Here is a 23,665-nt window from a genome sequence, read left to right on the forward strand (position 1 = left end):
TGAGGCCCAACCATCCTCTTCTACCACTACCACCCATTCCTCCTTACCTCCTTACCTCTGCCTCGCTTCCCTCCGAGTCACCAACCCACCACCACCACCACCGCCGCAGCCACCACCAGCCTTGAGGCCCAAACCAGGGTCACCCCCCCCTACCCTCACTCCTTTGCTTCCACACCACTACCCCCCCCCCCCCCCCCACTGGGTATTATTATCACATAGGCGGCTTATAAAAAAAACCCTGCTGCACAAGCCAGACAGCCTGTAACCAGGTACCACAGCACACAGTGTGTTTTTCTTTTTTTTTTACCTGTGATGTGTGTTACATGTCGGGGGCTGTTCAGTCTCTCTGTCTAATATGTCTTTGAGCTGTCAGGGAGCATAGACATGAACAGCTGAGTCTTCCTGCTGCAGTATCTGATCTGATCCACACATCCTGGGTTTGTTGTCACTGGGCAAAGTCACGTGTTGCTGTGTAACAGGATCGCCCCAATGAGGTCAGGGGTCACACTTCCTGTTTCCTGTCTCTGCTAGGTCATCACAGGGTCTCCCTGGGAGGGTCAGGGACCTCCTCTGCCTATTGTTGGGGGGGTGGGAGGGGGGTGTACTCTGGGGGGCAAAGCAGATTTGAGGCTCCTCTTTGGACCTGTCAAAACGTTAGCACTCCCTAACGTTTAGCTTTCCCTCTCCTCTATGTCCTTTTATCTTCCTACAAAACTTCACCTTTTTTTGCATGCGGTAGTTTTCCTCTTTTTTCTCTTTACCCTCCCCCACATCTTTAACAACTCCATTTTGTCTGTGTCGAGCTACTTTTCAGCAGAGCAGACAGCTGGTTGTAGCCCCACTAAACACTAAAGCTTGTTCAAGAATAGACCACTCCACCCTTTATTATCTGCTTTCCCAACTGAGCATACACCGGCTCCCACTAGGTGTGATCATGAGACACAGTGGCGGTCTGCTGATGTGGAAGTGGAGGGTTTCTTAGCAACACATGACTCTGGGAACCACAGCGATAACATGTAAAGCAGACGAGCAGCAGACAAAAAGAGATTGTCTGAGGAGCGTAATCTGATTTAGCATCCAGCGACCTGTGCAGGAATGAGACTTTTTAAACTATTAAACCCCAAGCAGACAATCAAGCATATTCACAGACATGAGTCAGGATGTTCATTTGATTAGCCTCAAAAAGATTTGAAAATGTTGTCATTCCATCGGGGGACTTAACCCTGTGTATTCATTAAAAAAAACACTGACAGAAGATGCCTTGACAACAACTGACTGACTCTGCCTTCTACATGTAGAAAGTTTTCAATAGCTGGTGAGCTCAACCCACTAGAGAACCAAAATCTCTGCCAACAAAGTCTAAAAATTCAGACAGATTTCACTCCACACTGGAGAAATCTGGAAATAGCCTTATGGGCTTAGTCAGAAAGGTGGAGTGGACACACGCCCAGTTTAACACAGGACGGGAGAGCTCCCTTTTTCCCCTTCTGTTTTCTGTTCCAACTGGAATTAACATCAGGAAATTAATCTTGTCTGCATTTACTGTCTGGAGCTCGGCTCCCGTTGCGTGACATACTTGACCAGATAGAGGAAGTCAAGGGGAGGGGGGGGGGAGAGAGAGAGAAAAAACAGTGGGAAGAATGAAGAGGTCTCCCCTCCTCTTTTCATTCTAGGTTCAGTTGAGTAAGAAGTCGCGGGCAGCGGATAAACTGCAGGCCAGGCTGTCGTTCTAAAATCACCACTCTGCCTGTCAGGGCTGAGGAGATTTCCATGACTCACTGTGTGGAAAGGGCCTCCTGTCATTCTTCTGTCTGACTTCCATGTTGTCTCTCATTCAATCCTCTCCTGCTTTTCTCCCTGCATCTCTCCTCCTCCTAAAAGCTGGTCTGCAAACTCCATACAAGCTTATCAGCTCAGAGTCCATGAGGGGATTATTTGTAATGAAAGTGGATTTTCTTAATTTATAACAATATAAATAGTTGATGCTGATTTGTGTTTGATTGGTCTAACACACTCACCCATCGGCTGTGACGCTGAATAAAATTAAAACAGTGTGCTGTGCGTTATGTTCTTTGGATTTCAGTGTTAAAAACAGCTGAAATATGCCTCTTACATGATCATGAAGAAAGACTGCTGACCTCACTAATGTGAGCACCGGCTTCTTTAGCAGTGTTCAAGTTCAAGGATGACTTCATTGAAGAACAATTTGGGTCATTATTTTTCTTAGTACTGGCCAATTTGTTTTTATTGGGAGGAAGATATTCACTGCATAAAAAAAGAGAAAGTCTGCATACTGTTCCCCTCCCAATGAGCAACTTTATTTGAAACAGGGCAATGTTTCGATCCAAAAGATCTGCCTCAGGCTGAGGAACAGTGAACAGTGTGCAGACCTTTCTCTTGTTTCTGCATTTACTACATTTTGTTGTCCTGCACCTGTATCAGTCTTGCTTGAATGTAGTACACTATTTTTTTTTCTCTTTGGGAAGATAGTATTCACCAAGTAAATTCTAAGCCCATATTTAGGATTGGCAACAATGCTATAGAGAAATGTAGAAGGGCAAGACACACAACTCACAGACAATCAGACATGCAGACAAAATCTTGGACACAAGCCAAGGCTTCTTGGCAAAGAAACAAAGCTGAACAGCGCATGTATCACCCAAACTTTCATGTTGTCAAAACCCTGGAGGACACACTTGAACAGGGTTCTGCCCAATAGTTATGCTTTCTTAGTTTATCTGTGCAGAGAAAGAATATTAGTCTCCCAGCATAACCAACACGGCTACACTGTAACAAATCATTTTCACCTCTTCTTTTGCCTTTTGTCTTCCGCCTGTGTCTTGGATCTCGGTAATTTCCAAAAAAAGGCCTATAGCTGTCATTGCTTACATTCTTTGTAACAGTTTCCTACCAGCATATCCAGTAGACACAGAGCAGCTTTAGCTTAATTAATTGGTATTTTCTTTCTGGGCTCTTGATGGATTAAGGAGCAATATTCACTCTCCCTAAAAGTCTTTGTTGTCTCAAACAGCTCCATAGAGAAATCCTGCTTCTTTAGCCACATAATGCTTAGGTTATAGGGTGTTTTGGTACGCGTCAGCTTGCACCTTTTTCGTTTTTCTTTAAAATAGCTGCCACCCATGGCTTACAGAGCAAACCAAAAGAGTTAAGTACGAGCTGATGATACCGGAGCGAATCGCTGAAAGTTGCTAAAAGGCTCTCCAGAGAGTGGAACTAAAGAGTTTCACGTTTCACATGATCATCTGACCAATCTTTAGTTCAACAACTTTAAAGCAGCTTTACATGAGATCATCACTTTTTTATCACGCCTCACTGAAAACAGCACATTCAGCCAACAACTCAGAGCAGTTACGTAAACCATCAACAGAAGATGAGCATATGGTGAGCCGGGGTCTGTTTGGGATGTCCTGAGTTCTATAGAGGGCTTTGTAGACAAGATGTGTTGAGGCACTGATTGAAACATTCAGAGCGCTAGATTGCGTCTGGGCCGAGTCATGTCAGCTTGTCGAGACAAGTCCTTTGCATGGAGAGGAGGACATAACACAGGGCCTGATCCCAATCACACACTGACAAGAGGCCTCTTCTTTTCTGCACACTTTATCTTCATTACTCCTGCTCTCCCTTTACTCTGAACAGCACTCATTCACTTCAATGTTCCTACATTTATACTGAGATATCCGTTACCTTATCTTTACATTTACATGATTTATGGTCAAATATGTACTGGTATCTTACTGTAAAAGAGCACAGACGATGATCAGTGAGCGCAGGTTGATTTCTATCTGTACAGGTCAAACAGTGGCTGAGCTTATGGGCTCAGCTGCAGCTGTCATGTTGAACAGTGACCCTGTGTGGAGTTCATGTCATGTGTGGGAGGCAGTGACAGACTTGTGGTTTCTGTGTCTCTGTCTGGGCTGGCCTGCACAGAGCAATCAGCCACATGTTTGGGCTTTGTGTGCAGTCTTTGAGCTGGTGTTTCCTTGGTGTGGCATGTGCTTTTGTGTTAAGAGGAGGTGAACCCTGTGGCCCGCGGGATGCCTGCGGTCCTGATTACATGTTACATGTGTCCCGCTGCATGCGTTAGCCATCTCCCGATAAAATGTTTCAAGCACAGAGGGGAGGAGAAGGCAAGATTTTGAGTGCCAGATTCTCCTGATGGGAAACATACTGAGCAAAATTTCTCTTTTATTTGTTTCCTCCCTACTTCCTTTTTGCTTTGGGTTTTTTTTTTAATTGCAAAAGATTCCAGCGACTTGAGGTTTCTCGCTCTTGTGGAAAATCTGGAGGCTCTTGCAGGATCACGCTGTGGCTGAGCCATGCCAAAAGCGCAGCGTCACTTTGGACACAAACATGCACCCCACCCCTCCATGATACCGCAGCCGCGGCAGAGGCAGTCAGCCAGTGGGCAGAAGCCGCAGTGCACGGCCACAGAGCCTTAGATAGCCCACTGTCCTCCAACCCCCTTTGTGATGAAAAGCAATGCATGCTACTATGATTCATTTAAGCCACTGATTATGAAGCAAACATATTTGTTTTTTATTCCCCGAACTTGATTTTTTAATGATTCTCTCATCTGCTATTCATCTTCTGCTATTTATAACATGTGTGTTCTCACACATATAATCTAACGCTCTGATCGGTTGTCATTCGATACATTTGAGCATCTTACCATTTGGTTTGTCAGCATTTTGATTCAGACTGATACATTGAAATAACCATCATATTGATTCCAGTGAACTTTTGGCACATTTTGGTCTATCTACCTTACTGACTTGTTTCTGTTTCGGAAAAAGAAGAAATACTTTATCAATCCTTGAGGGGAAAATTCAGTTCTTACACTCGGGTCTTTTGAACACGCTACACACAAATAGGTCAGGATTACGCACACCTGAGCCCGTGGACATGCACTGACTGAGAGATGTCAGAAAACAGTTCAGGCTGATATTGAGAAAGGAGCTGCACACCTAATAGCCCTCAAGCTGTTTTGGGGGATGGTGCCATACACAAGGGCATCTCGGCAGTGCGCTGGCACCTCTCCAGCAACCAGACCCAATTCAAGATTTTGGTACGACTGGGACTTGAACCAGCAGCCTTTCAGTTCTTTAGCCAAGTCCCTACAGTCTGAGCTGCTGCCACCCCTTGAATGAATCAATAGTAATCAGACGGGTTGCCTCGGAAATTGGTGCAAAAAATGGATCTAATTCTAATGACATCTCTGATCCGTACACATTGCATCTAAGCACCACCAGCAATATATTTAAAGTTAATTAGCAAATATCTCAATGCTAATAGTTCAAAACAGAGCCTTTAACTGCTGCTTTGCATTATTAAATTATTTTGTACAATTTTTATTTTTATTTAAATTGTGTTCACTTTTTGGTTGCAATCTTTGCTCTTTGCTGCTGTAACACTGTAAATGTCCCCGTTGTGGGATAAATAAAGGATTATCTTATCTTGTCTTATCTTATCTTATCTTAAAGCCTCACAGAGCGGTTAGTATGTCCTCCTTCAGTCTTGTTTCTGCTAACATCAGTATATCGTCATTTAGAGGACAACGTGTGTGTTGAGAGGAGTGACAGGTATTACACATGACTGAGCTCTGAACAGGGGCATGAAAGTTGTTGTTAATGTTTATCCCCTGCTCGTCTTTTTGAAGGCTTTCTTCTAAAATGCTCTGAATCACATCTTTCTCTCCCTGCTGTCTAAGTGTTTGCCCTGCCTTTTAATTGATTGGCAAGGTGCCCCCTTCCTTCCAGAGTCCATATGAGTTTCCAGGATACAGAGCATGAGAAGGTATTTGACTAAATCTATGAAAGGCCACGGCAAATACAAGCAAACATGGTCCAGTCTTTAACTAAACAGTTCAGTGGATTAAACATAGATCCATCATGTGTAGAGCTAGTTTCTTGTACGTGTATAATGAGACATCTCGGCTCTGTCAACAGGTGGTGCTTTGCTACACGGCCTCAAACAGAAGAGAAAATGTTCCTCTGGATGAGCCGCCCTGTCTGTGACTTACTGTCTGCTCCTTCCGAACCAAGTGACCAATCTTTTAGAAATGTTTTGGTCATCCTGCGTGTATGGCCTCGATGTAGAGGAGTGAATGGAGGATTGTTGGGCAGCCCTGCTGGGAACAAAGTGATATGTGTTCCCTCTCTAAACTTTAGAGTTTATGTCACTTGTAAAAACCCAGATTGACTGGTTTGTATATGCAGGCGGAGGGAACAGGGTTGTTTATCTTCTGGCTGACGTAATTCTGTGATTAGCTCTGGGGTTTTTATACCTCCGCTCTCTGCCTCACACACACAAACACAGAGTCTGAAACCAGGCAGACGTTGCAGCTGACCTGAGACAGGGCCCATATGAATTCAATTTTCTCCTACAGGCAGCCCAGGACAACAAAAAAACAACAACAACAAAAATGCATGCTGACGTATGCAGATAGGAAGGAAATCAATAAAAAAAAAAAACAAGGAGGCAGAACGGTGAGATGAAAGGAGGCAGGCTGGAATTTAGCACATCTGTTACCTTGGCAGGCCTCTCAATCATGTGCAGTGTGGTGGAGGCTGAGACACGGTCAGAAAACGGCTGTTTAGGTTGTCTCTAAGCTTGTACACATCTTTCAGCGGTGGAAATGAGACATAACATAGCTGTTTCTGTTCTTCTAAAGCACCACAACAGAAAGAGGAAAGGGAAAGTTTTTCTTAAAGTTGACATTCCCCTCAGTGTTAGTGATTGATTGTACAAAGTTTCCTTTTTCTCCTGCCTGTGTTTTTTGGTCATTTGATATAATTGCTTAACAGCTCTTAGACATTTCTGTAATATTTGTGAGTCGACTGGTTCACCACAGCTCTCAATGAACACTTTTTGGTATGCGTTTCAACACATTATGAGCTTCTGTAAATCACATGAGAAAATATCTGAGTTAAACAACAACTGTGCGTTTTCAGCCAAGAGGCCGAACGGGATCAGGTTTTCTGTTTGGAGTCATATAATCTGTGTTTATTTTGCATTGTTGTACATGTTTACTGATTGTGTATTTGGTCAGGTCTCCCTCTCAGAGGTTGCCAATCTGAAATGAGCCTTAACGTTTCAATAACATAAAAGCATAGAATAAGTTAGATGAATAAACGTGAGGGTTTTTTATGTCATCCATCATCGCACTTTCTCATTTTAGCTCTTGAGGTCTTGATGTCCTCTTGGATAGAGTTTGCTATGTGCTGTTATTGTACTGTTATTGTACTGTTGCCTTGACACACACAACCAACTCAGGACAATGATATTGGCCAGTAACAACACAACTGCACCAGTCTGCTTACTCCACTGTTACTTTCTACCAGTAAATTCCTCGGGGAGACGGCCACATCCCTGTGAATGACTCACGTTTGGAGAAAAACAACAAAACTGGCAAAGATAACAAAACCATTACCCTGCTTGGTGATTATAATTAGAGTTTGGTAGACACCAGTGCCTTCAGGTCTGGCTGAGTGTTGTTCTGGAATTCCCCTCATACTGTTATAATCATAGAGTGCACCTTCAGATCAAGAGAGAGTGCTTACTTTTTTCACAGCTTCGTAAAGCATTAATGCAGAGGCGCATTCCAGCCACAGAATGATTCATGGACGGTGGGGAAGCCGATGTGCTTTTTTAACCTCAATAACTTCTTCCTGTTTGTCCCACAGTTGCTGCGGCTGGTGACAGTATCTGAGAAGCGCTGGAGAGCCCGGACGCGTGGAGGTGGAGCTGGAGTGGAAGGGTGGAGTGATGAAGGGGAAGAAGGATTTGAGAGCGGTGACTGTGACGATGAAGATGAGTGCGCTGGAGTTTCAGGGCTCGGGCCGCCACCGAGACGCAAACGATTACGCATCTTTGCAGGTTAGATACATGCATTAAAAACTCGATGTTAACTTAAACAGCAAAATGTGTGGGGTTTAAATTTGGTACTGCATCCATAAACATAACTTAAAATGACCTTGCATTCATGAGATGCTCTCAGAAAAAAAGTGAGGTACCAGCTATAAAGATGTTTACTGCTGCTTTCTAAATTGGAGCTATTTACTTTAAACTGGTGAGGGCATGAATAGATTTGGATTCTTCTGCAGTGAGTCAGAGTGATCATAGTCCAAACACAGCCAGTGGGAACAGCAGAGAGGTGTTTACATGACTACTGTACATGTTGACACCACTGTGACACTATGCAGCACGAGACGTGAGACTTCCTCAGGTAGTCGCCTCTCCTCGACCTCCTGACCTCCCCGCCTGGGCCGTCAATCCCTTTGGAAACATCAGCCGTGCTCTCTGAGAGCCAAACAAAGAACAGTTTAAGCTACAAACTTGTTGAAAAGATAAAACAACCAAACAGCAGAAGAGGGAGAAAAACAGCCAGAGAGCGGGAACAAGGGGGTTTGATACACCGACACAAAGCCAGGCGCAGCTGAGCAAACACAGCAGTGGGAGTAGTCCTTCTGTCTGAGATGTTGTGGCAGAGATTTGGGTTCGCCAGGCAGGGAGTGAGAGCAGGAACCCGGGGTTAACACAGGAATCCTGCAGGGCCATCGCTTCCAGCAGGCTGGGCCGTGAGAGTGTGATGCCCTCTCTTGTGAGCTTCTGTTAGCCTGACTCTATACTCAGTTGTTTAACGAAGTCCTCTGCCTTAAAAACTGCTGATGGTTTAATCATTAAGGAAATAAAAATAGGCTTTTTAGCCTGACCTCCACCTTAATATCAGTCTCCCCCAAATTGTCTTTTATCTTTTGGCTTTATAATCTGATTTGCATTGAGAGTGCGTGCTCCTCCTGAGTGAGTGTGAGTGAGTCTGCAGGCACATTAATGCCTGTTTGAGCCTGTTTGTACATGAGCAGAGTAATGTTTGTAGACCTTGGAGAGTCCCTGCTCATTGGTACACACACAGATAGCTACTGATAGCCTGTGATGACCCAGCTAAATGCTGACCTAGCGTGGTCGCACAGGCCACTTTGGTCAAACAGGGGCCTGAGGTTCAAAGGTGAGCCTGCAGAGCATGAGGCCTTAATGGGCTGCCTGTCTGTGGCCTGCTGCTCTGAGATGGACGAGGCAGATCTGCTTTTACAAAGACTGAAACAGAGCACGAGCACGGGCTCACAAGGATACACATGCGAGAGCCAAGAAAGGTGAGAGGAGCCGCAAAAACAAGGTGCAGACAGGACAGAGGCCGTGCTCGGACCCCAACCCAGCCCGGCTGTCAACCTGCTGACTACTCAGAGGACGTTTCCAAACAAACCCAATGATTGATCTGTCCTCACTCATTCTCTGTACAGATTCCATAACCTTCTGATCACTAATGCTCTACACCCGCAGACGTACACACTTCCCTTCCCAACCAATTAAACCCAAGAGGCGCATTCCCCAAAGCATTCCAATCCAGGAGAGCTATTCTAGGACATGGACCCCCCTCACACACACACACACACACACACACACACACACACACACACACGCACACACGCACACACACACACACACACACACCACCCCCACCCACATAGAGCCAGACGAACAGCCAGTTACTGGACTGGTCACAGCTCACACACTTTCTTATCTCAGTCGGTCTTTTTTTTATCTAAGAAGAAGGTGGTAAAATGAGTCAAAGGCTGGTAGATAAAATATTAAAGTTTGATTTGAAATGATTTAGTTTCAAAATAATTAAGTGATGCGTCGGTTGAATTTGAAGGATGGGAATTCTGTAAAATTCTGGTTTCATACAAAGAAACTCATGATGGGCAGATGATTTAATCATTAGGTCACTCATAGGTATTTTGTGCAAATTGTTTAAAGCAAGCTGATGTGACAAATACGTTATATGATGAATATTGTGGTGACAGTAACACCGTAATGAAGAGTCAGTAAGTGAGTTTACTGATTAAGCAAAATTAGCCTAAGTAAGGTACAAAAAGCTAAATGAAACAGCAAAATCCTGGATTGTATATTGGAACATCAGTGAAGGTGTTTGTCCCTGTGTGTAGTTTTTAAATCCTTTAATCTCTAGGCCTGTGTTTCATTCAGAGGAGGACTCACCTGATCTCTGACTGTAGGAAGCCTCTCTCCATTCCCTCGCCCTCACCCCCGTCTCTCCTGCACTGTCACTTCAAACTTGTGCTAAACTGATGTGAAAATGAAGGCTGTCAAAGGATTTCGTTTTTATTGTGATTAATCAAAATGTTTGAATAGTAAATCAAGATGAATCACATTTTGAATCGCATTTTAGTAATCTCATTATTTTGCATTTACAAATACAAATTTTAAGGGTTTTTAATTTTGGTACTGTCTTAAGCTGAGAGTACTTAACTTGCTGTTTGAATTCAACCCTGCTCATATTTTCTAAGAAAAGTAAGGACCTTCTGGTAGATCCAAGTTTATGACATTAACTTAAAAAAGCTCAAAGGAACGGTTATAAAAGGGAAATGTGTGATGTCATGAGGTGGATATGACTTTGGACTCGTCAGCTGAGCTGTCTGAGAGTTTTTTTATAAAGTGAAATGAGACATTCAAAGATGCAGCAGTGTCGTTCTTTTACATCATCGTGACTACAGGGAGACACTGAGGAGGCTTATTCACTGTGCGCCTAAAAGGATGTGATTAATCACGATTAAAAACAATGGTTATATTAATTTCAGACCTTCATGAATTGTGATTGACTAAGTTCATGCTGACAGCCCTGATAAAAATACTGCTACACAAAAGCCCCAAAAGCCCCACACAGACTCATCGACTGTATAAAGCCTTAACATTGTGTAAGAGTTACAACCTGCCAGTGAGGTTACATTAAAACAACTGGAACTAGAATAATATTCAGCGAAAAAATCTCTGAAGTTTATTGACTTAACTAAGCTTTTGAAAGAAAATGACTCAGATTTAGAAATTGGAAATAGCCCACAGAAAAAGTATTTTCTACAACAGTCCACCACTCAAATGTAAGCCAATTTCAAAGATGGCTTTTTAAGAGTCTTATGCTAACTGCTAGACTAAATAACTTGTTAGAATTGGATCCTGGTGCAGCTTGGAAACGTTGGCTAGTCTCAAAGCCAACTGTTGGTGGGCTCTGCCTCGGCCCAGCAGCCCAGAGCTGTGCCTCGTGTTTTCTTGCTGAGCTGGATGGGTCTTCGCTGCGTGCTGTACCTTGCCACGCTCAGCAGGAGCCACATGAATAGGCCTCTTGTTTTGTTCCTGCACTCAGACATTCGGTCACTGTAAGCACCCAGAAGGAAAGCCATTCTATTAGAAGCATTAAGGCATTTTTTATTATCACCAGGGGGTTAGCGAAATGCAAAGTGGAAATATTCCTGTAATGTGAAACATGCAGCTTAAGATGAAAGTCTGGGCTGGGCTCACCTTTCAGGTCTGCAACAGATTCTGAGGCTAGAACAAAGGAGCGTGTAAAAGACAGAAGAATGTGATGGAAGAATGTGGGGAAAGAACAGAAAGAGACAAAAACACCTTTGATAGGGCCAAAGGCTGATACACTGGGAAACCTAAACATTCTTTACGCTCTCTGTGGGTTGAATGGACGGCAATGCGTGCTGCCAGTACCACAACCTGGTATGTTAATTAACTACAGCTGTGACCCCATGACCCTCAGCACCTGATAGGTGAGTCACACGGCGCCGGTCCTCCACAGCAGTGTTTGCTACATGCCTTCATCAAATAGCCATAATCCTGACACTGTTGACATTAGCCCTGGTAGCTCAGGATGCATCCGCCATGGATTGAGTTTTTCTCCTCTTCTTAAGCTCCGTATACGTTCATGAGGGTGATTATCTGAGCTACTGCGCTCATGAATGTCCGTCCAGTTAAAGATACGTCCACATGTGGATGCCAGGTAGAGGTTCAGGCGGGGCCACAGGCGTGAGGCAGCAGGAAAACATCTCAGATGATGCAGATGTGTGAGTAAGAGAGTGCAGGTGTTTGGGAAGAGAACAACGCTGGATGTCCACATGGCCTGAGTCTTTTTGTTTCTTAACATCAAGTATGATCCAGAATCAAAACATGCAAACTTCTCAAAAAACATCAATGTTTGATTTCTACTTCTAACAGGAACAAATCAACTAAGAAATGACTTACAAGTCTTTTTTGGGGGGCAGATCTCCTTTGTTGTTATCAGAGCTATAGAGTTGAGTTACTTGTGTTTGATTAAAACAAAACAGCAGACACCAGTTTGTTAATTCTGGTCTCGACTTTTCATGTTTTGGACATTTTATTTTAGCACCTTAGCACTAAGGACGATCCTGTCTTCTGAACGTAATGTAAACAAACTCGATTCAGATGGTTTCCATGGTAACCATTAGACCTGCTTAGCATTGTTGTTTTGAGTAAGTATGTTCATGTACCTCAAAGCACCACATGTGCTTCAGTACAGCCCAAACAAAATGTAAGAATGACTAGAGAGTCTTGGTGGTGTTGTGCTGCGCCTTCTCCAAATGACCAACCAGAAACATCAATTGATCATCAAAACTCTTTTAAAGTAACTCCAGAAAAGCTTTGGTTTTGATATAAATCAAAATCAGCAAGTATGTTTCTGCAGCCAGTGTTGCCATGAAACAGCAAAATTGTGATTTCTTTTCCACAGAGATTAAAGAGATTCATATGAAAGAACAGATGTTTTTCTTTAGTTGAAGGCGATAAGCAGCTTCACTCCAAATCAAAATCTTTATTCCAAAAGAGAGAGCTGGAAGAAATGCCCGCCCCCGCTCATCCCTGGCTGTCAAATGATGTTTCTTCAGCCAACTAAAATGTGTTAATCTTGTAGATGATTAATGATTAACTTGAAACAATTATTATTTTTCAAAATGAGTCGTTAAACTGTTTTTCAAAGCCCCAGTACTGTGAGGTAGAGGAGGTGTTGAACCGTTGATGGGTGGTGCTGGTGGAGAGCCGGATAATGTGTAACACCCTCGAAGTGTTCTGACCCAATGTTCTCTACCCACGTCCCTCCTTAAGCTGATAAACAACCTCTGTAAATTCAGCCAATCCTCCTCCTTTCCCACCTCCTCCACGCCCCTCACAAAAATAATGAAGCTTGCCACCATCTGTGTAAACAGGCTCAGCTGTAAGACCTGCATTCTCTGACTCTGGTTCCTACTGGAGCCGCAGCAAGGCCCTGTGCGTCCCAGCCCGGTTAGAGAGGGATGAGGACGGTGGCAGTGTAGGTGAAATGGGAAAGCAGAAGGGGGGAAATGGAGGAGAGGAATAGAGGGATGAAGTTACCCTCTTATTGGACTCTTGTTGCTCTTCCGCTGTGGAGCTTTCTCAAACCAATCCAGGGATAAAACCCTTAAGATTAGCCAGGAGGCAGGAAGAAGAGCCCTGGTTTTAATTTCTGTGGATACAAGAGTACAGAGACGACTTGGTTCTCATCATGTACATGAACTGGGGGGGGGGGCACCAGCGCTTGATTCATTTTGTAGGCCCTAGCATTTTTCTGTGTTTGTGTGTGCCTCTCGGAAAAAGCGTTTGTTTGCTCAAGAGCTTTATTTACATTCACAGGCACTTTTTTGAGACGCACTAAATTGATTCCAGGCCCGTTCCTGGGTCATGTCCATCAGCTCCGCCACAGTCCACAAACACTCTGCACACAGCGGGACCATTCTCGAGGCCTTCTGCTCCACTGCTCTCTGCCGCAATGACACACAGCAGCCATTTTGTGGGAATGCCTTAAAAAGCCAGGTTTAGAGTTTTGGTATGCATTTTTATGCGTTAACCCTTTACGTCCTTTAAATTCCCCCTCTATCCATCTTTCCCCCCCTCTGTGGCCTCCTCTCACTTTGTTTTTGTGTTTTTCAGAGCATCATTAAAAGTAGCTCAACATGCAGTGAACATTGCAGGAATCCTGCTGCAGATAGACTCTCGGCTGCTTGAGGAAACCGCAGGCTAACCACTACAAAGGGCAGAGGCAGATAGTGAAACTGCTCAGCAGGAGTTCTGTGTGTGTGTACACTCAAACGGGCCATATTGTCACTCTTGGCTGGGTTTCTAGTGTGCCTCTCCATGACAAGAATGTAGGGAGAATCCTGCATGTTTGTTGGCAGGGACGCCTGCACAACAAACACACGTCTAAATCTGCCAGCTACATTTCCTTCAGTGGACCGACTGCTGTACACAGCAGGGGAATAAAAACAGGAGTGTTTGGGATGTCAGCTTTCCTCATTATTAACAGATAAAGATAGTATCCAAAGAATGTGTTCCTCAGAGACTCCTTGACTGGGACGTCCCCCAGGCCAAACTTGAGGCCGACCTTCTGGTCAACTGCTTGGATACTCCTGCCTCTCTCTTTCTCTCTCTCTCTCTCTCTCTCACTGATAAGAACCGCCATTGTTCAGTCTCTCTAGAAACACCCCTAGCAGCACTCCCTGCCAACCTCTGACCCTCCGTCAACACCAACCTCAGAGCTGCCGGAGGTTACAGGCTTTCACTGTACGCAGGATTGCTTCCCACCCTGAACGAGCCCCCTTGCCCTCAGCACAGAATCGACTCTTTGTATGTTCGATTTGTTTTGGTTTTTACTCCTCTGACTTGCTCTCACACTTTCCACCCTTGCAGAGCCCGCGCTACAAGGAGTTCTCGGTGAAAACTGATGATTCTGTTTCAAGGTTTTATTTCTCTTTTCTGCGCTCATATGAACTGTTACTGGAAGTGGAGACTATAAATACTCAAAAGGAAATCCAATTTGGACTGTGTAGGGAGAGGCTAATGGGTGCAACATGCTGGTCATCCCCTCACTGACACCGACCCCCTGTACTGGCCATGTTAATTAATAGGTGTTGACTTGCATTTGTCCCACAAAGCCACTTTTTAGAAAGTGTCATGGAGGCTTGGATTCCATCTTTTGACAAGTTGGTGTAGCTCCTTATTGTAGCGTAGCAAAATATCGAGTTTGAGCTTTTTAGATTTCTACTAGATACTAGCTTTGACTTTTTTCCTCCATCGTGGATCTGACTCTGTTTTCTGATCTGCTAAACCTCTAAGTCCTGTAACCCCATGTAATCGCCTCTGAGTTAAGTTTTCATTTTAAACCTTTGAAACTCTATTATTGCTGTTTACGTCCTCCGTCGTCTTTGGCATCGTGTCTCCCTGTCTTACTCTCTTGCCCTCTGCGTGGGAGGATCCCTCAGCCTAGAATAACAGTGAGTGTTGTGGAGGTTGGGAGGCCAGAGCAGTGCAGAGTGGGGCTGCAGCAAAAGGCCTAGGGCAGGGCCTCCTCTGGGCGTCCCGTTTGTCTTGGCCCAACATTCCCAGCCTCTCCGAGCGCCCCTGTGGTCGGCCTGTGGGTGTGGAGGCAGACGGTCGCATTCCCGCCAGCCCAGGACAGAAGCATCCTGCACTGCTCCCTCAGTTCCTTCCTAGCTCTCAATCAGCTGTGTCTCAGGACAAACAGCTTCTGCCAAGTCACACAAGTTACAGAATGTGACCAAAAAGCCAATCATCACACTTCAGCTCTGTATCTGTTGACCGCCGCAAGATAAGACCTAATCAATCCATCCAGGAGCTCCTATCATGTTTTTACAGAATCATTGTCTTCCCTGCAGCCCGAAGGGCGGCTCCTGACAAAGGACTGCACACACACACACACACACACTGCACACCAGCCAACTCAATTTCTAAATGTGCTGAGTGCAGTGTTTAAGCGAATAGTTTGCTCTGCAGAGATGAGACAAGTGATAAAATATTTGCTTTACCTCGGAAACCGTAATATCTTTTAAGCTGTTGAATCTCAAAAACCTAGATCAAATTTGACCAGCTTAGTTGTGTTATGTGCGCACATCGTCTGCCAATGTAGCAGCAATCTAAACCATCTCTCCCGTTTCATAAGGAGCACCTGTGTTTGGAGACTTAACATTCCACATACTTATCTGACCAAAAAAAGGCCTTTGTGCATCGCACACATGTACTGAATAAACTGTACTGGACCGTGGAGGTACACACTCTCCAGAGGAGTTATGATAATGTGTCAGCCTTTAACTGATGTGCAAAACATGTTTACTGAAAATGCAAGGGAGTGCAAATAAAGCCGGGGATCGTCTCGATCATGTAATGATCACCTGTAGTTGCGGTTTGCTGGGAAATGCAGCTTTCCACTCACTGTTGCAATTTTACTACATAGTTTGCTTGTTGTGACAACTGCAGACTGTAAATGACAAGCCTCAAGCACTGAGCACTGCTCAAAACAAAAACTCCAGACTCTATCCTCCTCCCTCTGCTTCCTTTTTCCCTCTGAACAGACACAGGAAAAACAACGATACATGCATTCAAACACTGACAAAATTCCTACTCTCCTGAGGAACGCTCACTAAAGAAAACATAAAGTTAAAGCCTGAATGAGTCCCCAGCTGTTGACTTGCATCTGACCTACCTGCTCATTCTTATTTTGTAACCTTTGCATAACCAATCAATGAGTGGACTGTTGACCTCTCCCCCTGGGAGGTAACTTGAGCTCATGAGGCCACGATAAAGCCAGCAGGGGTACGCTAGCAGGGTAGTGATAGTCTCAAAATGGTCTGAATGGACGAGCAGGAGGGCTTAGCTCCACTGACAGCACAAAGGGGCCCACCTCTGTCACATTACTCACAGTTGGGAGTGTGCCACTATTTTTAGCGAAGTTATTCATCTATTTACCTAATTATTATCGCTGCCTGTCCACTGTTATGGCTCCTCCTTACACGGCCCCAAAAGGAAAAGAGAAGAGGAAAAAGATGCCTGCTTCTGTCTGTGTTTTCCTGTCTTTCACTCTCACTCTGTCTGCACTCTGCGTCATCCACACAGGCACAGGTGTTCATCACTAATGATACCAGGATATTATTAGTCCTAGGCCTGTGTAGGAGTACAGGGGATCTAGGTTTGCATAGTGTTCAGTCCCTGTTGGGTTGTTTTAAAGCCTGCGGAACAAGGCCCCTCTGTGGTGCTGCTCATGTCCAAGTGTTTAAACTTAGCAAGAAAGACCCCTTTTCCCCTGGTTTGTGGGACTTTCTTCACAGCCTCAGACTTTCCTCACTTACATTATTGCCGCTGTAAAGCACACCAACACAATGCATCCCCCACTTAGGCTCCCGCTCTTTCACCAACACTCATGGGGACGGGTGAGCACACCCCACTTAATCATCGGCACACAAACACACAAATGCAGACGCGCACGCCCCCGCCCTCTCTCTTATCCGCAGTGTGTATAAAAGCGGTGTCCAATTGCACCTTGAGCTTAATTGGCGAGGCCGTACAGTGGGCTGCTGTCGACAGTGACAAATCGTTCTTTCAGAGCCCCCGAAGAATGTCTGCCCACTGCCATGTCAGAGGAAACAGGGGGCGAGAGAAAAAAGTTAATTGTCCCCTGGCCGTCATTCAAATGATGTAACTGCAAAGAAATTCATAGGAGATACCGTGTCAGGCTTTGGAGGTTTATTTACTCGCTTTCTTCTTCTGTTTTTGACGGAGCCTGGCAGCCTAGAGTCCTGACAACACCAGGGAGTCAGGATGGAGGACAGGACAGTCCCGCCTTCTGCATATATGATCACACACTGGGTCAGATCAGCCATTTCCTCCCAAACAGATCACTCCCCACAAGGGAGAACAGTAAACAGATCAGATGAGACTGCTAATTCAATTTGGGGCTATCTGTTATTTTTGGAGCTCAGCTGGGACAGTATTCACATACACAAAGGCTGTGTGACAAATAGGTATGTCAGAAATGCACCACAGTTCCTGCATGTTTGTGTGTCTGGCGAGGTGCTCTGCATCTGGCTTGACAGGGGGACAGCTCAGCTCATAGTTTGCGTTCCAAGCCGTAGAGCTGCTTTATTACTGATATCCTCCTGCCCCCTATCATAACTCAGCCGTCTTATTTCAGTCTCCCTGACAGCTTTCTGCCAGACAAAGCGGCACACAATATGTCACTCACTCTCTCACACAGACACACACACACGCAGACACACACGCGGGGAAGAAGAGCCCTGCTCAACATCAGTAGGAGAACAGCTGTGGAGGCAGAGCAGTAAGCTAAAGCAGAGCCGCAGGTGAGCATGAAGTCACAGCAGTATACAGAACAGATGGAAACCAGTGAGCGACTGAGCCACTGAGGAGAAGTGCTGGATTAACACTAAGAGCTTCAACTTTGAGGTATCTGAGCAAGGCCTTTAATAAAACCTTCTGTCTGTAGTTAGAGACACTGACACTCGAGAGTTCCTCAGTGAAACCACAGTCTATACTGTTAAGTGTACAGCAGCAAATTGGTTGCTTGAGGGCTCTTTAACAGTACCAGTGGAGGAGGAGGTGAAAGTTAAGGATTACAGGCTTGTTGCGGTGGATTATACCACCTGTGATATAAAAGGCAGGAGCCATGATCTGTGTCATTTTCTCCCCTAAAGTAACATTTTCTCAAAAGTCCCTAGAACTTCACGGCATGCAGGGCTTGATGGTATAAACGGCTATCAGAGCTGAGCGCTCCATGTGTTGTGCAATGATGATGAGAAAATGATTGTTTACAACAGATTGTTTTAAACTTTAATGGATCCCTTGTAGCTTGCTTTAAGGTGCACTTTTTAATCATGTGACTGCAGTGTCAGCCAGTAGTGTACAAAATTCATGTTTTTATTGTGCTTATGAGTAGGGCTGGGCAATTAATGGAAACCGACATTCAGAACCTCTAACCGACGTAATCTTGTCCATGTCGATTATTTTGATTATTTTCCATGACGACACGTCCAATCCACGACATGGAAGCAATGTCCGTCGTTTGGACACATTTTGTCTTTTGGACACATTTTGTCTTTTGGGAAGACGACAAAGAAGGACAAACTGTGCATTAAATACGAGTTATTTCTTTTCTACAGTTTTAGAGAAGTTCATTTCTACTTTAAAACTGAAATGTGTCGTTTTCATTTCAAGCGATGCTTTGATTTCACTACAAAATATTCAATACAAAAACAAAAACAAAATAATCATTCATTAATCATAATCGAGGTCAAATGTTCAATTAATCGTGATTTTGATTTAAGGTCATATCGCCCAGCCCTACTTATGAATGAACTATAAAGTACACTACAGATAGCACCCTATACAGGGAGTAGGAAATGAGTGTTTGATTTGAGACACAACAACATTTTGAGCTACACATCCTGAATAAATTTTGCTCTTTGAAGGTTCTTAACAAGACAAAAATTATAAAAATGTAAAGACATCAGTTAGCTTATGAAATGAAGAATCACGGTGCATATGGCTTGAAGCCCAAAACTAATTCAGGAATGAAAATTGTAAATTTCTCTAATATGGGTTGTGTGTACAACTTAGTGAGGTAACTAAAATAAAACAAAGTCTCATTTTAAAGTTCTCTGCTATCAGGAAAAGACTCTTGTCAGTCGAGATGTTTGTGTTTCAAATTTGTAGACATGACTTCATGCAGCTGCTGTGGTTTTTATTTTTTGTTTTCAGCATCTCACCGCTTAAATCAACATTTCAACACTCACTTGCAGTAAAATATGTGTGATTCAGCGTGCGTCTGCAGCAATAACATGTGACATCTGGTTATATGAAGGGCTTGTGTTTCTCGTTCTCCCGATGTAACATTGTTTTTACAGCTGTGTAAGACATCATGTGAAAGGATGATAGACATACCACACATGTTTTTCAGCTTTTGTGACAACGTTGGGTTCTAATCGTCTCCATCCTTTTTTTCCTGCCTCTCTCATATTTTTCATTCTTCACCTCCTTTCACTGTCTCCCATCCATCTCCTCTCTCTCTCTCTCCAACTGGCTACCCTCTCAGACCTGGCTGATAACCTGGCAATGGATGACTTCACCTTCCAGGAGCAGCTGCTGACCCCTCGCTTGGCCACAGCCGGGGTCGGAGGGGTCTCCTCACCTGCGGCTCCGCTGTGGAGGAGCAGCCTGGTCCTGACTCTCCCTCTGACACTTGCACTGCTCGTGCCCTGTCTTCACTGACCAGGGTACTTCTCATACAAACCCGTCAACCCCCCCTTCTTGGATTCATTACAATTCATCTTTATTTATATATCACCAATACATAACAAGTGTTATATCAAGACACAGGTCCAGACTGTACGCTTTGTTATATTAAAGAATGTTCTGGTCCCTTGTATGAACAACAACAAAATGCTCCACTTCTCTAATGAGACTCAGCAGGAATCTGTTCCGTTTTATTCAAAGAAATGTTCACAACACTCCTTTAAAGCACATCAGATACCCTCATGGCATTGTGTAAATAACAAAACTTGCCCTCTGACATTTTAATTTATACAACTTTTGTGCCCTCCTGAATCACCTCCTCACTCTTCTCATATTGACTTCTATAAAAGAACAACGTGACAGGGGCCCTTATCATTACCTACGGCATGGACCTACATTTGAGGAGCTACAAAAGACCTTTTAAGAGACGCCCCAACAGTATCACTTTACTGCCCTGCAGCAACAATCTAGAAGAAGAAGAAAACTTCTGCTGCTCTTTAAATGGCAGTGAAGGATCTCCTGCGAGGACTGGACTGCAGATTGGGAGTTGCTGTGTACTCCATATCCCCAGAGGCTGAGGTTGTATCCCTCATTAAAGATGCACTGTACCTTAAAGTACTCTGTCACCTTCTCAAGCTCCCTATTTCTCTCTCGTTTTTGTGAAAGTATAACTGATTCATACTCACCGGTCAGTGTTTTCTTTTTTCTTAAAGCTGGTGATGAAATGGTCCTGCGAACATTTCAAGGGCTATCATATGAGTGTACTGTAAGTCTCATAACAAGCCAGATGACTAAACAGATGATTGTTCAGTGTGTTGGTGCCATGTTTACAAAATGTTTTTATTTTTAAATTATGTCCAATTTCATGAGAAAAAGCTGTTTTGTAAATTGAATCATTGGTTCGACCACAGAAACACTGCAGCAATTGTCAAGCGTATTCTTTAGCACTGTGTGTACAGGGGATGAGTCTTAGGGAATGTAAATATGTATAAACATGTGTAAATGTATTTTATAATGTAGGTTTCCATTGGCTCACACGTTCATAATGTCTGGGCCTTGTGTGTTCAGTCATCCGTTCTTAAGATTTGTTTAATAAGAAGGCATATTTCTACATCGTTTGTTTCATTTTGTTTGGTTTTTAAAATGACATGTGGTGAAGACGTACTCTCATGTTTAGACTGGAAAGACACTTAATATAACTGGAAATGTATCTGGCTGCCACCCACCCAGCTGACTTCAACCAGCTGATCCGGACAGTGCATGGATCCGTCTGTTAGCTGTCCGTGTTTCTCCTGGAGGGTCGCAGAACAAACTCAGCCGACAGTGGGACAGAAGTGAGGTTCAACATGGTCACGCTGCCAGAGAATCACAGGACTGAGCCTTAAAGAAAGACAAGCAGTCATAACATATCATTTCAGGAAAAGCGTAGGTTTAACTCATTACCATAACTATGACTATAAGAGGCCTGACACTAAAACACCATAACAGAATACAGCCTGAAAAACTGTGGGATCAGAGGTCGACGTTTATATTGATCCAGTAATATTTTTGTTTTTTTCAGTTTGCAGTTGATAAGAAAAGTACAATGTATAATAAACTGAACATGTTTTATTGTTTTAGTTTTTTGTTGATGTGTGTACATGCATGAATATTAACACAGAAAAGACGTGAGGCTTCCATCTGTCATCTGGATATCATAACAAGAGACATGGAGTCCAGCATAACAATTTAACGATTTCACACTCCTTTTGGAAATTCACATTTTGATTGACTGTAGTCGAAAGGAAATATTCAATGTGTGAAGAGCATCCCTACATTAAAACACCTGAAAACTTTGTTTCAGATGAAAAAATGAAATCCCAAAGCTCTGTGAAAATATGGATCAGTGGAGAGTGGTTCCTTGACAGCAGTCTGACAACATGCACAAACATCCCTAATGCTGTAATGTCCTCTGATCACTGCACATCGGTATGTGATATCAACTCAACAGAGGCTGAGCGTGCCCACTTCAAACACAGTGAAAAACATCATGAGAAACATCGTTCTCACCGTGGCAACAGTTCGTCTGTTTCTTGAATTCTCAGAAAGCATGAAAATGTGTTTTCTTCAAACAGAAACTACAGAAACTGAAAGGATCAAGTCTGTTTTGCTCAAGCAGCAACAAATGAAGCCAACGTGGTAGTGCAAAACCCTGCAGTTCGTCGATTGTCCACTTGAGGCCGGCTCCAAGAGTCACATATACACCCCATTAAAAAAACATTTTTTTACAGCATAAATAAACATGTTTACAGCCTGGTACAAAAAAGAAATAGGTCTGATGATTATTATTATTAGGTTATTGTCATCATGGGCACACACTGTACAGGGGGAGAGTTTTGTTTTAAATATCCGTTTTGATTTTTTGAACGATAGGCTACTTGTTATCCATAGTTAGGCGTGAAGCTGACATGATTGACAGGTGTGTGCGATTTAATGGTTTGTGAAGAGGCTTAAAACCCTCGTTAGCTCCAGCTCTCAGCCTGTCGTTAGGTTCACTGAAAGATAGGGTGAGGCAGGATTTCCAGGATGGCGGCAGCCGCAGATGAGCCTCCTGCAGTAACAGATCGGAGACTTCACTCAGGCTTTGTCCATTAATATTTACAGTCATGTTTGACTTCACAGCTGACTATACCGATCATTTCACCTGGATATGGTGAGGTGAGGTCTGTTGTGCTTGTGACTATTATTGAATTGTCCTGCCCTGCAACCTTTAATGGAGCCACAGCACACATTAATGAACTGCCAATGCACTGGGGAGTCCTTTCAGTTGTTGATTTTGAATGGGTCTGACTCAGAGGATTGTAGCGTTATCAAGGTATTTTCAGTAACACTGAGATCAATATGAGGAACAATCACTTGAAAATGTCAGGATTGTTGGGTCAGATCTTTTAGCTTCAAAGATAAGATGACTTTTAAAAAAAAATCCTGAATAGTCTTCAAAAACCAGGGGAGGAATTGATGACGTTGACGTTGGTTGAGTAAAGGTTTCATTGGTAATGAAACGTTTGTTTGAGTGCTCATTCCTTCACAAGAAGCGCTAATTAAAGCCCTTTGTATGTATCGTTTTAAAATGATTTAATTAGCTAAAATAATTACTGATTGAATAAACTTTCTGTGGACATTTTTTTAGATAACACCTTTTTAAAAATGATGATGTCTATGTTCATTTTAAGGCCTTTCACTCTTGATACCATGGGCGGTAGGTTCAAATCTTCCATGTGGGGACTTTTTGTTAGCATGAGTTAGCATTACATTATTCCACACCCCTGAATCGCCACCTACAGGTTGTTGTTTTTATTTTACCAGTTCATATCCTCTACCAACTAGAGCTCAGAATAGAAGTAATGAATCATTTTCTTTACACAGTGTTGAAATTCCACAGATAATCTTCTATACTTTCATGTAGATTTAAATGGTGATAGTGGGGCTGATTAGCTATGCTCATGAACAAAAGATGTAGTGATGTAATCTTAGAACACAATAAATTAACTGATTAAAATGCCATTCAATTTATTTTGGTAAAAGGAAAAAACGCTCTTATTATTTATAGATTTTTCAGAGCAAACGATCTTAAAAGGGACATATTATGAAAAATCAAATTGTTTTTTTCATTACATTTAAAGAG

The 23,665-nt window shown here is 43.5% G+C and overlaps 1 protein-coding gene across 1 annotated transcript in view; it reads left to right on the forward strand.

Moving 5' to 3' along the window:
• Window positions 1-21,620, forward strand: part of gpc3 (glypican 3) — a 104,619-nt gene extending 82,999 nt beyond the window's left edge. The window contains exons 7-8 of the mRNA XM_020629647.3: window positions 7,704-7,896; window positions 19,802-21,620. Of these exons, the coding sequence (XP_020485303.1) occupies window positions 7,704-7,896; window positions 19,802-19,977 (369 nt within the window). The 3' untranslated portion in view covers window positions 19,978-21,620. The remainder of the gene's footprint in view (window positions 1-7,703; window positions 7,897-19,801) is intronic.
• The last annotated feature ends 2,045 nt before the right edge of the window (window positions 21,621-23,665 follow it).

The sequence above is a fragment of the Labrus bergylta genome, chromosome 9, assembly GCF_963930695.1.
Source record: "Labrus bergylta chromosome 9, fLabBer1.1, whole genome shotgun sequence".
Lineage (NCBI taxonomy): Eukaryota > Metazoa > Chordata > Actinopteri > Labriformes > Labridae > Labrus > Labrus bergylta.